This window comes from Moschus berezovskii, chromosome 17, assembly GCF_049115385.1.
Source record: "Moschus berezovskii isolate FMDL1 chromosome 17, NW_MosBer_1.0, whole genome shotgun sequence".
NCBI lineage: Eukaryota > Metazoa > Chordata > Mammalia > Artiodactyla > Moschidae > Moschus > Moschus berezovskii.
Window position 1 is genome coordinate 24,672,655 of NC_142476.1, and position 13,876 is coordinate 24,686,530.

Genomic DNA, 13,876 nt, shown 5'->3' on the forward strand with positions numbered 1-13,876 from the left:
TCTTGTTGTTTAATGATTAATGGATTGTTTTAGGGAAGGCTTTCTTGGTTCCTGGTTCTATGCAACATATAGTAAACATTTCCATCTTGTGTCATTGCTGGATGAATGCTTGTAAAGAAGCTATACAGGCTGTGTTGTGCTTGGATTTGAAATGATCTCTCTTCTTTCAGCTATATAATGCTTATGTGGAAACTCAGGATCAGCTGCTTTTGGAGAAACTAGAAAACAAAAGGATTAATAAGTATCTAGATGAAATAGTGAAAGAAGTTGAAGCCAAAGCACCAATTTTGAAACGCCAACGTGAGGAGTATGAGCGTGCACAGAAGGCTGTGGCAAGTTTATCCGTTAAGCTTGAACAAGCCATGAAGGTTGGTTCTGTTCCTAAATTTTAACTGTAGAAAAAATACATAACAGAAATAATTTACTAAGTAGGATGGTTCTTTCTTAGAAATAAAGAATTTACCTCAAAAACTAATTGCTTTTTCAGTGGTAGGGTAATTATATATTTTAAAACTTGTCTTTACATTATTTCTAATTGCAAAATATTTTATCTTTATTCAGCAAACATTGAAAACCTTTAGCATTTTTTAAGACCCAAATTTGGGGTGTTTTTTGTAGGGTTCTCTAGTGGGTAATAAATAGCCACAATCACTTTTTGTAATAGAACCTTTTTAAATTTAGCAATGATCATTTTTTGTCAGGCAGTTCTGATATTCTTTCTGGATATGATAATACTGTTCGTTGAAAAGAACTCCTTTATAAAAATATTATTTCACAATTTGGCAAATATTTATATACATTATTTTGTTACTGTTCCTCTGTGTATTAGAGGTACCAAGGAAGTTTGAGAATATTCTTTATTTCTTTAGACTCCTTTTTAATAGATGTTGGTTTAAGAAGAGTATCTGTATGCTGGCTTCCCAGTATCTGTATGCTGGTAAAGAACCTACCTGCCTGTCAGTGCAGGATACTTCAGAGACGTGGGTTCAGTCCCTCAGTTGGGAAGATTCCCTAGAGAACGGCATGGCAACCTACTCCACTATTCTTGCCTGGAGAATCTCATGGACAGAGGAGCCTAGTGGGCTATAGTCCATAGAGTCGCAAAGAGTTGGACACTACTGAAGCAACTTAGCATGCACACATGCACAATGTTGTTTTTTATTAAGATACAGCTGTTAATATTACTGAGAAATCTTTGAGAGTTATTCAAATTTTATTGAAAGAAATCAATTAAAAATCAATTTGTATGTGCTAAATAGTATAAATGCATCTCTGTGTTTTGTGTGTATGTGTGTTAGTCACTCAATCTGTCCAACTCTTTACGACCCCATTGATGGTAGCCCACCAAGCTCCTCTGTTCATGGAATTCTCCAGGCAAGAATACTGGAATGGGTAGTCATTACCTTCTCCAGAGGATCTTCCTGACCCAGGGATTGAACCCAAGTCTTCTACATTGCAGACAGATTCTTTACCATCTGAGCCACCAGGGAAGCCCAAATGTGTCCTTAATTTGACTTAAACTTTTATTGCTGTTGTTATTACAATTTAGATGTCAGTTTAAATCAGGGTGTATTGTGTCTAACGGTCTCTTTCCTGAATCAAATCACATTAGCAGTCTTGCCTTGAGAGAATATGGTACGTTGAGACACACCCCTGCCCCTCTGGTGTGGTTTAAAAAGAGGTCCTTTGGATCACCTTGACTTTCTCACTGTTGAAAGTGAGCATTTTACCTGAAGCTTATTGTCTGAGGAGGTAGTAAAGTGGAGGGCTTAAGAATCAGGTAATAGCGGCTGTTCACTGTGGGAAAACCTGTTAATTCACTTATGTGCAGGTACGGTAATAAATACAGACTTTTTTCATAACTTCCAAAAGCTTTAAAAATAATTTCAGTATCTTATTGTAGCCGAATCTTCTGTCCGTAACATATATGTCCAGTCTATATGCAGTGGTGCTCATTTCTCAGATTTCTAGAATTTTGTAACCAAGTTACTTCCTTGGCATCTTAATTGATCCGAGTTTGAGCTCAGTAGGTTTGTGTCATACCATTTTTCATGAATATTTGCCTGCTTCATCTTGTCTCATACTTGTTCCTGCTGAAATTGGTTTATCCTTGTACCTTGAGGGCATTGTGCTCAGAGGCACTTGAAACAGCAGGATAAATATAAGCCATCTTTCACTTGTATAATATCTGTAACAATATATACTTTGTGAAATAATACGTATTATGTGAGAACAGTGCATTAAGAAGCAAAATTTATATGAATTGGAGATAAAACATAAGATTTCAAAGATACTGTGTGCTTATATCAAACTCCTTAAAACTGTGCCCCTAAATCCCTGATGATACTGTGATGCAAAACATTACTGCAATATGTTACCATTTTTCTTTTTTTTAACAGCCTTGTAACATTGGCTGCTGATTCTTTAAAATTAGTTCCCGCTGCACTTTTTAATAAATCCAAGTCTTACGCAACATTTTTTGCTTTTAATACTTATTTCTAGATAGTATAATAATGATTATCACTGTAATGCAATCCTTTGTTTTTGTCTTAATAACAAAGTTTTTTGAGAGTGTTTGATCTCCAACATCATTTGATAATATACTATGAATTTGGTGTGGCTTTAACATTTTGATTCACAGTTAATTTGGGGGGAACCCCCTTCATTATCATACGGTGATGAACATTATAATGTTGAGCTTATTTTAAATATTAAGAAACGTATTCATATTTTTAAGAAATTTCTCTTTAGAGGCTACTATATTATATAGAATATTTTAAATTGTAAGTTGATTACTGTGATATTTGAGCACTGTATACTTTTGTTATTTGTGTAACTGCTATTTGTATGCATCTTAGAAGAAAATAACATAATTTTAATTTGACTTCATTTTAAAGGAGATTCAGCGATTGCAGGAGGATACAGATAAAGCCAATAAACATTCATCTGTGCTTGAAAGAGACAATCAAAGAATGGAAGTACAAATAAAAGATCTTTCACAACAGGTTAGTTTTTTGTTTCTTTTCCTATTTTATTTTGTTTTTTCCTGAACTAACTGCCTAGTAATGTTTGTTTCCAGGTATGTAAGATAGAACTAGTACATATGAAATTCTCATCAACTGAGAAAACTGCTCTAAATGTATTGCAGTCTAGTCATTGTTTATTCTTAGCCCCTCCCTTTTTTCTTTTCTTTAAGCGTTTGATAAATTTTCAGTTTGAAGGTAACTGGTTGTAATTAATGAAATAATTCAAAGATAAAAGAGTTATCTTCCCACAGTTCAAGTCCCAGAGTTAGCAGACTGGTGTGTGTATTCTTTCACATCTTCTTATATGTACAGATACATGTGAGCATATATGAACATACATAAGCATTCTTTGTTTTTACTGAAATAAAATCACTTATTTTGTATATGCATCTGTAAGTGCATTCCCCTAACACTGTTTTTTTTAACTGATTAAGTTTGGAGATGTAGATATTTTTGTTCATATATTTTACCCTAATTTTTGTATGTGGAATAACTGAACAACAACAAATACACAAACAAAAACAAATAAAAATTTTACATGAATGAACTTAGCATCTATTTCCCATGCTCCCCTTCTGCTCCACTCTGTAATACATATCTAAGCATGCAAGTGCAGATGTACGGACACAACGAGTATATATTTCTGAGTGTTTTGTATGGTCATTGTTTTTAAAAATGGAACCTTGCCTCTGGAATTATAATTTGACTTCTTTTTAAAAAATAACAGTTTTCATTACATACTTTTCATACAAATGAGAAATTTTTCCGATTAAGATTTTCTTTATTTAGTTCTTAATATCTAAAATGATAAGCTTGAAAATTAGTTTTTTCAAGATAATTTAGTACTCTGTCGAAGGTATTCGTAAGGTAACCTTGTCATTTGAAAATTTTCACTTCTAAACATTTCCAAAGTCAAAACCAGTACTGTTTGATAACACAATAAAACTTTTTTTTTTTAGATTAGAGTGCTTCTGATGGAACTTGAAGAAGCGAGGGGTAACCATGTAATCCGTGATGAGGAAGTAAGCTCTGCTGATATAAGTAGTTCATCTGAAGTAATATCACAGCATCTAGTATCTTATAGAAACATTGAAGAGCTTCAACAGCAAAATCAACGTCTCTTAGTGGCCCTTCGGGAACTTGGGGAAACCAGAGAAAGAGAAGAACAAGAAACAACTTCATCCAAGTAAGCAATGGACTTAATTTGGTTTATTCAGCAAACATTTATTGAAAACTTTTTATGTGCCTTAAACAGTACTGGATATTGGGAATATAGTGATTTAGGAGAAAAAAATAAAATCAAGCAACCATATTGCTGAAAAATTCTACTCTCAAGGACCCCAGTTTTTGGATGAGATGGTTTGTAAGTGAGACAGATAATAAGATCAGTAAATAGATTGTTTTAGTTCAGTGTGATTTGTGCAGTAAGAGAGAAAAGCCTTTCTGTGAGAGCGTAGAGGTGTGAGACCCAGCCTCAATTTAGGGGAACAGACCTGGCTTCATGAAGAAGATACTTAAGAATAACTCAAAGGAAAGAATCTTTTGAAATAATGGTTTTGGTGCTAGAGAAGGAGGGATGGCTATGAAAGCAAGAAGAATGGGATTTGTACTGAGTGGAATTGGTTTGATTTTTGCAAACAAAATTTTCAGATGACCTTGTAGAGCACCTGAGTCCTATGTAGTGGGGGTTTTAAAAGCTATTCTTAAAATAGCAACAAAAGAAGGAAAGGATAAGAGATGAAAATACTGTGCTTAAAGACAGGCGATAAGATGCTTAGTCAATTTGCGGTAGAAATGAAAACTGCCTCTCAATCTCAGTCCTGTTAAATAGACTTGATTTATTTTCCTGCAGAATTTCTGAGCTTCAGGTCAAACTTGAGAACGCCCTCACTGAATTGGAACAACTCCGTGAATCACGGCAACATCAAATGCAGCTTGTTGATTCTATAGTTCGTCAGCGTGATATGTACCGAATTCTGTTGTCACAGACAACGGGAGTTGCCATTCCTTTACAGGGTAGGAGTTTTTATGTTATCTTAAAAGTTTCCAAGTATTTCTGGGAAATATTTCTGAAATGTATATTAGGGAATGGATTTTGCTACATAAGCAATGTCTGCTCTAATGATGATAACTTCAAATGTGGCTACCATATATGAGTGATTGTAATACATCATTAGTTCTAAAATACACCATTATTTTAGGTAAGAAAATTGCTGATCATTGTTGCAAAGTATGCGTCTGAGAGTCAATGAATTATATTACTTATTTTTGTTATGTTTTAACATTTAGCCTGCAAAAATTACCTTTATTTAACTAGAAATCATAAATAATTGTAGTCAGTTATTTAGTAGGTTCTTTGTTTCATAATTTCTATAATCTTGTGGTTTAATTTAAATTAGTCAGCCTGTTGACTTCCAGTAATGATGTATTTTGTGAAGAGGTGTTACATCATTCTTTTTGCATTTCTGAAGCTTCAGGCTTAGATGATATTTCTCTTGTGTCAACTCCAAAACGTTCAAGTACATCACAGACTGCTTCCACTCCTGCTCCAGTAATTGAGCCAGCAGAGGCTATAGAAGCGAAGGCTGCACTTAAACAGGTAAAATACCCCTAACTTGACACCTTAATCTTGAGTCACATTTTTGAGAACATGTAATAATTTCATCTAACAATTTCTCTAATTAGCTGCAGGAAATTTTTGAGAACTACAAAAAAGAAAAGGCAGATAATGAAAAAATGCAGAATGAGCAGCTTGAGAAACTTCAGGAGCAAGTCACAGACTTGCGATCACAAAATACCAAAATCTCTACCCAGCTAGATTTTGCTTCTAAACGGTAAATTTTCTTTTCAAAAGTTGAGTCTAAACATAATACTTGGTATTCAGTGGAATCTAATTACTTTTTTTGGTGGTTTCTGATCCAGGTTGAGAAGTTACAGGGGTTCATTTTTCACTTTTGATTAATGATTCCTGTGAATGTTATTAAGGGGTCCAGGTAAATTCATATAAGGAATGTTTCTGTTTTTCCTTCCTAAGATTAAAGGACATACTGTTTCCATAGGACTTCATTATTTTAATTAAGGAGGATAAGAGAAGTATGAGAAATTTCATTCAGCCTTTTCTAGTCTAGGTAGAAGAGAAGCAGGCACTAGAGTTAATTTTGGGAAAATTGACTTTTTTGGTCACTTGAAAAGGAATAACAGTAAATTTCGTTCCGTAGTTAACAGATCCATTGAGTAGTTGTTAGTTTATCAAGTTAGGAAAAACTTACTTCTTTGTATACTACGTTATCAGACTGTTTTGCAAGTATGACCAGCAGTCTCTGTAGTTTCCAACAGTTTGATATCCCAGTAAAAGCACCATGTTGATATTTCTAGCCAGCCACTTTCTAAGCTTTTAAACACATAAGACATAAGCACATAAGGCAATAAGGTGAACAATTATAGATGGGGAAAAAAAGGATTGGCAAAAATCCATCACTCACCGTGCATAAATACCTTAAATTGCATACTGCATTGTGATGGTTGTCTTCCTGTATGAATGTTATATTGACATTATTTTGAATATGATTAAAATGCTTGTATGTAAGATTAAAAAGTTAATTCAGCATGAAATCCAGTGCTTATTTAGAATTTGAACTTAACTGCTAAACTTGGAGTTTAGAAAAAAGAATGAAGATTTTTACATTATTACACAAATCATATATTTCATATTATCAATCATATAAAATTAAGCTCTTGTGAAACTCAAGAAATTGAGCTAGGATACAGTATTTCATTTGCTTACAGAATTATTTTTCTTTCATATAAGTTATGAAATGCTGCAAGATAATGTTGAAGGATACCGTCGAGAAATAACATCCCTACATGAAAGAAATCAGAAACTCACTGCAACAACTCAGAAGCAAGAACAGATCATCAATACAATGACGCAGGATCTGAGAGGCGCTAATGAAAAGCTAGCTGTTGCAGAAGTGAGGCCAATTTCTATCATCTGTCTTAGAAGTTGCGTTTGACACTTGTTTTTTAATTATTATTTTGATTTTACTGGTTGGTATAATGTAGATTTTTGAGGTTTGTGTATTATGCATCCTTATCAAATAGTTTCCTGGCATCCACCCATCCATCAGAGCAGTTGGGTGATTTTTTCTAGTAAAAGAGGAAAGAGAAAGAAGTTGATTTTTCTGGGCTAAGATTTCTTTGGTTACAACAAAGGCTAGGGATGAATATTTTATCCATTCTTGCTCATTTCTAGTAAAAGTATAAAAATTTCATTAGCATTGAACTCTGTCCTCAATTGCAACATAAATTTATATGTCAATCAGAAATTGACAGTACTTTCCACTTAAATTCTAAAGTCTTTGATGATAGATTCTCATAACAGCGTTTTGCTTTTTATAAACTTATTTCTCACAACTATTTTAATCATTGTTTATGATCTTGGTATAGTTATTCCCCCATTTTACTTATTGTAAAGGACTCAGAAGTTAAGTAATTTGCCCATTTGGGGGCCATCATGAGATACGGGTTGGTTGGGACTTACAACCTAGCTTTTCTAATTCTGATGGCTCTGTTATTTCTGTCTTGTCCCCACCCCTTTGTGGAGAATAGACAGCAGCACTGTTTCAAACTTGTGGAGTCAGTTTTATAATTGATAGTTTTTGACTCATCCTGTAAATATGAATACCTTGAGGATACTGATTTTCAGCAAGCCCTTCTGTATCCTGAGACTCAGAGGGTACTCCTCATGGGGAAATAAAGTTCAAATAGATAAGTCAGCATTCAAACAGATACTTAGAAGCCAAGTTTAGTTTCTAAAACTTGCATAGTTCAATAGTAAGCAGGTATGACCTGCATAGTTTTGTAATTTTGCCTCTTATACTCTGGCATTTTAGATTTTGTTTGTTTGTTTGTTTAAGTCTTGATTTGCTGGACCAAAGATAATGTATTTGTGGTAATTGTAAGAATTTTTCCTTTGGTTTTATTGGTATTTCCAATAATATTTGTTTCATAATTCAATACATGAAACTTTTATAATTGTGTTATTACATTTGACACATTGTTTTTCAGCAATTTTTTTTTTTTTTTGTACTTGACTCAAGGTAAGAGCAGAAAATCTGAAAAAAGAAAAGGAAATGCTTAAACTGTCAGAAGTCCGTCTTTCTCAGCAGAGAGAATCTTTGTTGGCTGAACAAAGAGGGCAAAACTTACTGCTTACTAATCTGCAAACAATTCAGGTAACCAAATAAAAAAGGGATAAGTAGAGAAAAAAATTGAGTTAAATTTGAATAAATTTAACATTGTATTCTCTCAGTTTTCTTAATGACAACGTTTATGTCATTTTTGTCATGCATTATGATGATCATTGAATTTTGAAGTTTATTTAAGACATCAGTATTTTAAGTAAAACATTGAACGAGAACTGACTGAAGCCAGGCAATTGGCAGTTTTGATCCTTAGGTCTATATTTACAGAGTCCTAATCAGTTCAGTTGTTTGCAAGATTAAATCTTTGGTTTATATTCTTCAAAATGTCAAGAAATCTGGCTGTGGTAATATGGTTCTTATTTTCCCTATTAAATAGATGTTTCACTATGGAAAATGTCAAAATACCTTCTTGGTAAATGTTTTAGATCTTAACTCCTTCATGCAGAAATGAGTTGTATTCCTGTAATTTCCAGTTGCCTTTGATTTTTTTGTTCATTTGTTCTTACTTTTTTTTTAAGTATAACCAAAATATATCTATATTTTTTTAATCCTTAGGGAATATTAGAGCGATCAGAAACAGAAACCAAACAAAGGCTTAGTAGCCAGATAGAAAAACTGGAACATGAAATATCCCATCTAAAGAAGAAGTTGGAGAATGAAGTGGAACAGAGGCATACACTTACTAGAAATCTGGATGTGAGTCTTATCAGTGTTCTGAATTTCTATAGAATATTTATGTTTAAAAATCAAGCTCATGTTGAAGCACAACCTTGAAGAGATCTCTTACAGACTCTTTAAGTTTTTCTTGCCTTTTTGTATGGCTAGTAATTTTCCATTGGGTGCCATAACGATGAGTTTTGTCCTGAGGGGTGCCCAATATTTTATTTTCTTTAAATCTTGGGCTTTGTCCTGGACTGCAGTTAACTGTTTGATTCTCTTGAGTCTATTTCTTACAATATATTAGGCAGACTCAAAGCATGCCTAAAAAATTGTAAAAAATAGAGACAAATCGATTCAAGGGATTAGATCTGATAGAGTGCCTAAAGAATTATGACAGAGGTTCATGACATTGTACAAGAGGCAGTGATCAAGACCATCCCCAAGAAAAAGAAATGCAAAATGGCAAAATAGTTGTCTGAGGAGGCCTTACAAATAACTGAGAAAAGAAGAGAAGCGAAAGGCAAGGGAGAAAAGGAAAGATACACCCATTTGAAAGCAGAGTTCCAAAGAATAGCAAGGAAAGATAAGAAAGCCTTCCTCAGGGATCAATGCAAAGAAATAGAGGAAAACAATAGAATGGGAAAGACTAGAGATTTCTTCAAGAAAATTAGAGATACCAAGAGAACATTTCATGCAAAAATGGGCACAATAAAAGACAGAAATGGTATGGACCTAACAGAAGCAGAAGGTATTAAGAAGAGGTGGCAGGAATACCCAGAAGAACTATACAAAAAAGATCTTCATGACCCAGATAACCACGATGGTGTGATCACCCACCTAGAGGAAGTCTGGTGGGCTTTAGGAAACATTACTACGAACAAAGCTAGTGGAGGTGATGGAATTCCAGTTGAGCTATTTCAAATCCTAAAAGATGATGCTGTGAAAGTGCTACACTCAATATGCCAGCAAAGTTGGAAAACTCAGCAGTGGCCCACAGGACTGTAAAAGGTCAGTTTTCATTCCAGTCCCAAAGAAAGGCAATACCAAAGAATGTCCAAACTACCACACAATTGTCCTCATCTCACATGCTAGCAAAGCAGTGCTCAGAATTCTCGATGCCAGGCTTCAAGCATGAACCGTGAACTTCCAGATGTTCAAGCTGGATTTAGAAAAGGCAGAGGAACTAGAGATCAAATTCCTAACATTTGTTGGATCATAGAAAAAGCAGTAGAGTTCCAGAAAAACATCTACTTTTGCTTTATTGACTACGCCAAAGCCTTTGATTATGTAGATCACAACAAACTATGGAAAATTCTTAAAGAGATAGGAATACCAGACCGCCTGACCTGCCTCCTAAGAAATCTATATACAGGTCAAGAAGCAACAGTTAGAACTGGACATGGAATGGCAGACTGGTTTCAAATCAGGAAAGGAGTACATCAAGGCTGTATATTGTCACCCTGCTTGTTTCTCTTATATGCAGTGTGCATCAGGCAAAATACTGGGCTGGATGAAGCACAAGCTGGAATCAAAGATTGCTGGGAGAAACATCAATAACCTCAGACATGCAGATGACACCACCCTTATGGCAGAAAGTGAAGAACTAAACAGCCTCTTGATGAAAGTGAAAGAGGAGAGTGAAAAAGGTGGCTTAAAACTCAACATTCAGAAAACTAAGATCATGGCATCTGGTCCCATCGTTTCATGGCTAATAGATGGGGAAACCATAAAATCAGTGAGAGACTTTATTTGGGGGGCTCCATAATCACTGCAGATGGTGATTACAGCCATGAAATTAAAAGACGCTTACTCCTTGGAAGGAAAGTTATGACCAACCTAGATAGCATGTTAAAAAGCAGAGACATTACTTTCCCAACCAAGGTCCATCTAGTCAAGACTATGGTTTTTCCTGTGGTCATGTATGGATGTGAGAGTTGGACTGTGAAGAAAGCTGATCGCCGAAGAATTGATGCTTTTGAACTGTGGTGCTGGAAAAGACTCTTGAGAGTCCCTTGGAATGCAAGGAGATCCAACCAGTCCATCCTAAAGGAAATCAGTCCTGAATATTCATTGGAAGGATTGAGGCTGAAGCTGAAACTCCAGTACTTTGGTCACCTGATGTGAAGAACTGACTCACTGAAATAGACCCTGATGTTAGGAAAGATTGAAGGCAGGAGGAAAAGGGAACGACAGTGGATGAGATGGTTGGATGATATCAACGACTCGATGGACATGAGTTTGAGTAGGCTCCATGAGTTGTTGATAGACGGGGAAACCTGGCATGCTACAGTCCATGGGGTCGCAAAGAGTCGGACATGACTGAGCAACTGAACTGAGCCAAGGCAATATCTTCCTGAGTTCTAGTCCCAGAGTCCAGTGAATTAAGAGCTTTTCAGTCAGGCTGCTGGAAACAGGCATTATTCCCGACTTGCTCTGAGGACCAGAGAGTCTTCAGTCTTCAGACCACTCCAGTCTCTGTTTGATTCTTTACCATCTGTGGTATTTTCACAGGCATGCACTGATCACTCTTGCTCAATATTCCAGAAGGGAACCTGTGCGAGTCTCCATAGTACTGTGTCTGGGCAGCTCTCTTCTCTCTGATAGTCTATGAATTCAAGCTGGTCTGGCCTCTTGTATTCTGTGTTCCCAGTTCATGAAGTCTGTGGCCTCATTTTCCTTTCCCTTTGCTTAGCCTGCTGCTTCTGCTAAGTCGCTTCAGTCGTGTCCGACTCTCTGAGACCCCATAGGCAGCAGCCCACCGGGCTTCTCTGTCCATGGGATTCTCCGGGCAAGAATACTGGAGTGGGATGCCATTTCCTTCTCCAATGCATGCATGCATGCTAAGTTGCTTCAGTCGTGTCCAACTCTGTGCAGCCCCAAGAACAGTAGCCCACCAGGCTCCTCTGACCACGGGATTCTCTAGGCAAGAATACTGGAGTGGGCCTGGACACTCTTAATAAGCTGAGAATTTGTAGGGTTCATCTCTTCTGTTTCCTATCTCAGTTGGGTCAGAGCATTTTGTCTGTTTTTTGTTGCTGATTTATTTTGGTTGTTTCAGTTCAGGAGGTAAACGTCAGTTCTGTTGCTCTGTTTTAGCCAGTTTAACGTTCTGTAAAAAGGTAATTTGAATCTCTAGTTATTTAAAAATTGAAAGATAGTGTTTGTAGGGTTAATGTATTTTTTTTCTTTTAGGTTCAACTTTTAGATACAAAGAGACAGCTGGATACTGAGACGAATCTTCATCTTAACACAAAAGAACTGTTAAAAAATGCTCAAAAGGAAATTGGTACATTGAAACAGCACCTCAGTAATATGGAAGTCCAACTTGCTTCTCAGTCTTCACAGAGAACTGGTAAAGGTAAATAATTAAGTAGGCTGATTATTAAAGTACCAGGTTTATAACATATCCTGTAAATAAATAGTCATTTTTTTCATAGATACTAGCAAAAGATATAAACAAAACAGAAAACTTTACTCTTCATACAGTAAAGCCCAGTTTTCCACCTAAATTAATAAATGCACAGACTTGAAAGATTCAGAATAGTTGTACATGTGGCAGCTGACCAAGATACACTCTTAGTTTTCCAGTTGTTAAAACCATTTCATTGATGCTTTAAGAATGTTTCTCTTGTGGAGGGTTAATAATTTGAATTTTTAGCTCTCCCTTTTGAGATGAAGTTACTTACTAAATATGTAATGATAAGGCTAACTTACAGCAATCATGGATTTGTTTGATCTCTTTAGAGCAGTATTCCTAATCTTTGCTTATTGACAGCTGCAGGGAAAAGGTTTGTCTCATTAGGTTTTCCTACTCTTTGTCAATACATTATTTCAAATGCAAACCCATTGAATCCAGGTAATCTTTCTACATGGTCTTACTTATTTCTTAATATAGAAGAGAAATTTAAAACATAAGTATACATGTGTATGTATGTGATATATATTGTATATATATAATTCTCCACAACTCCTTTCTTACTGTTATCATATGTTAAGAAAACATCCTTTTTAATCTGTAATTTCTTCCTTTTCTGTGAATTTTAGAATGAAAATTACTCTAAATGTTTTAAGCTGTAGCCTTTTGGCATAAACAGTGGTTTAAATAAGAATGTTAATTTCTACAAGTAGCTATTTCAGTTTAGTGGAATTATTTTATATTCTCTTTTAAATACCTCTTTAAAAAAAATTTGTAACAGCAGAGTTCAAATATTTAAACATTTTTGTTTTTAAAGAAATAATCTACTGACTATAACCTGTTTTTATTTTGGTATTCGTCATAGGTTGAAATACACTTTCTAGATAGTTAAATACTTCTACGTCTCAGCCTTAATTGTTATTTCACAAATTCTTTAATAGCAGTCATCTTTAATATCATTTAAAATGTTAATTTTAAGAAAGCTGTTAAATCTATTAGGTCAGCCTAGCAACAAAGAAGATATGGATGACCTTCTGAGCCAGCTAAGGCAGGCAGAAGAGCAGGTGAATGACTTGAAGGAAAGACTCAAAACAAGCACTAGTAATGTGGAACAGTATCGTGCAATGGTTACAAGTTTGGAAGAGTCCCTCAACAAGGAAAAACAGGTATATGCAATTTTGAAATCAGTTTGCATGTACTTTTTTTTAAAGTTAGGATATGTAAGGCACTGTGTAAAAGTGTGGGTTCAACTGGCATTGCACTTACCTCTTAAAAGTGCTTGAGTCTAATAAGCCAGATACAACAAAAAAACCAGACACAATTTGTAGAACATGGGAAGTGTATTCCTGTAGAAAAAGTACAGATGAAATGCTGATGTGAGTGGGTGGTAGGTGAGATCGTTTGTCTTTTGAGTATGCATGACTTCACAGGGGAGATGGCATTTTTGCCTGGCCTTGAAGGAAAGCATCATTTGAATAGTAAAGATAGGAAGTTATTCCCTGTAATAGGCACTATCAGCCAAGATAGGAAGGTCAGTGTATCCCATTTGTGAATTTTAGTATGTTTCAAAT

At 35.2% G+C, this 13,876-nt stretch overlaps 1 protein-coding gene across 1 annotated transcript in view; it reads left to right on the forward strand.

The window, feature by feature from the left end:
* TPR (translocated promoter region, nuclear basket protein) overlaps nucleotides 1–13,876 on the forward strand; it is a 65,360-nt gene that overhangs the window by 13,128 nt on the left and 38,356 nt on the right. The window contains exons 13-23 of the mRNA XM_055419087.2: nucleotides 171–368; nucleotides 2,898–3,005; nucleotides 3,986–4,212; nucleotides 4,879–5,042; nucleotides 5,498–5,625; nucleotides 5,712–5,860; nucleotides 6,835–6,997; nucleotides 8,126–8,260; nucleotides 8,786–8,926; nucleotides 12,083–12,248; nucleotides 13,305–13,471. Of these exons, the coding sequence (XP_055275062.2) occupies nucleotides 171–368; nucleotides 2,898–3,005; nucleotides 3,986–4,212; nucleotides 4,879–5,042; nucleotides 5,498–5,625; nucleotides 5,712–5,860; nucleotides 6,835–6,997; nucleotides 8,126–8,260; nucleotides 8,786–8,926; nucleotides 12,083–12,248; nucleotides 13,305–13,471 (1,746 nt within the window). The remainder of the gene's footprint in view (nucleotides 1–170; nucleotides 369–2,897; nucleotides 3,006–3,985; nucleotides 4,213–4,878; nucleotides 5,043–5,497; nucleotides 5,626–5,711; nucleotides 5,861–6,834; nucleotides 6,998–8,125; nucleotides 8,261–8,785; nucleotides 8,927–12,082; nucleotides 12,249–13,304; nucleotides 13,472–13,876) is intronic.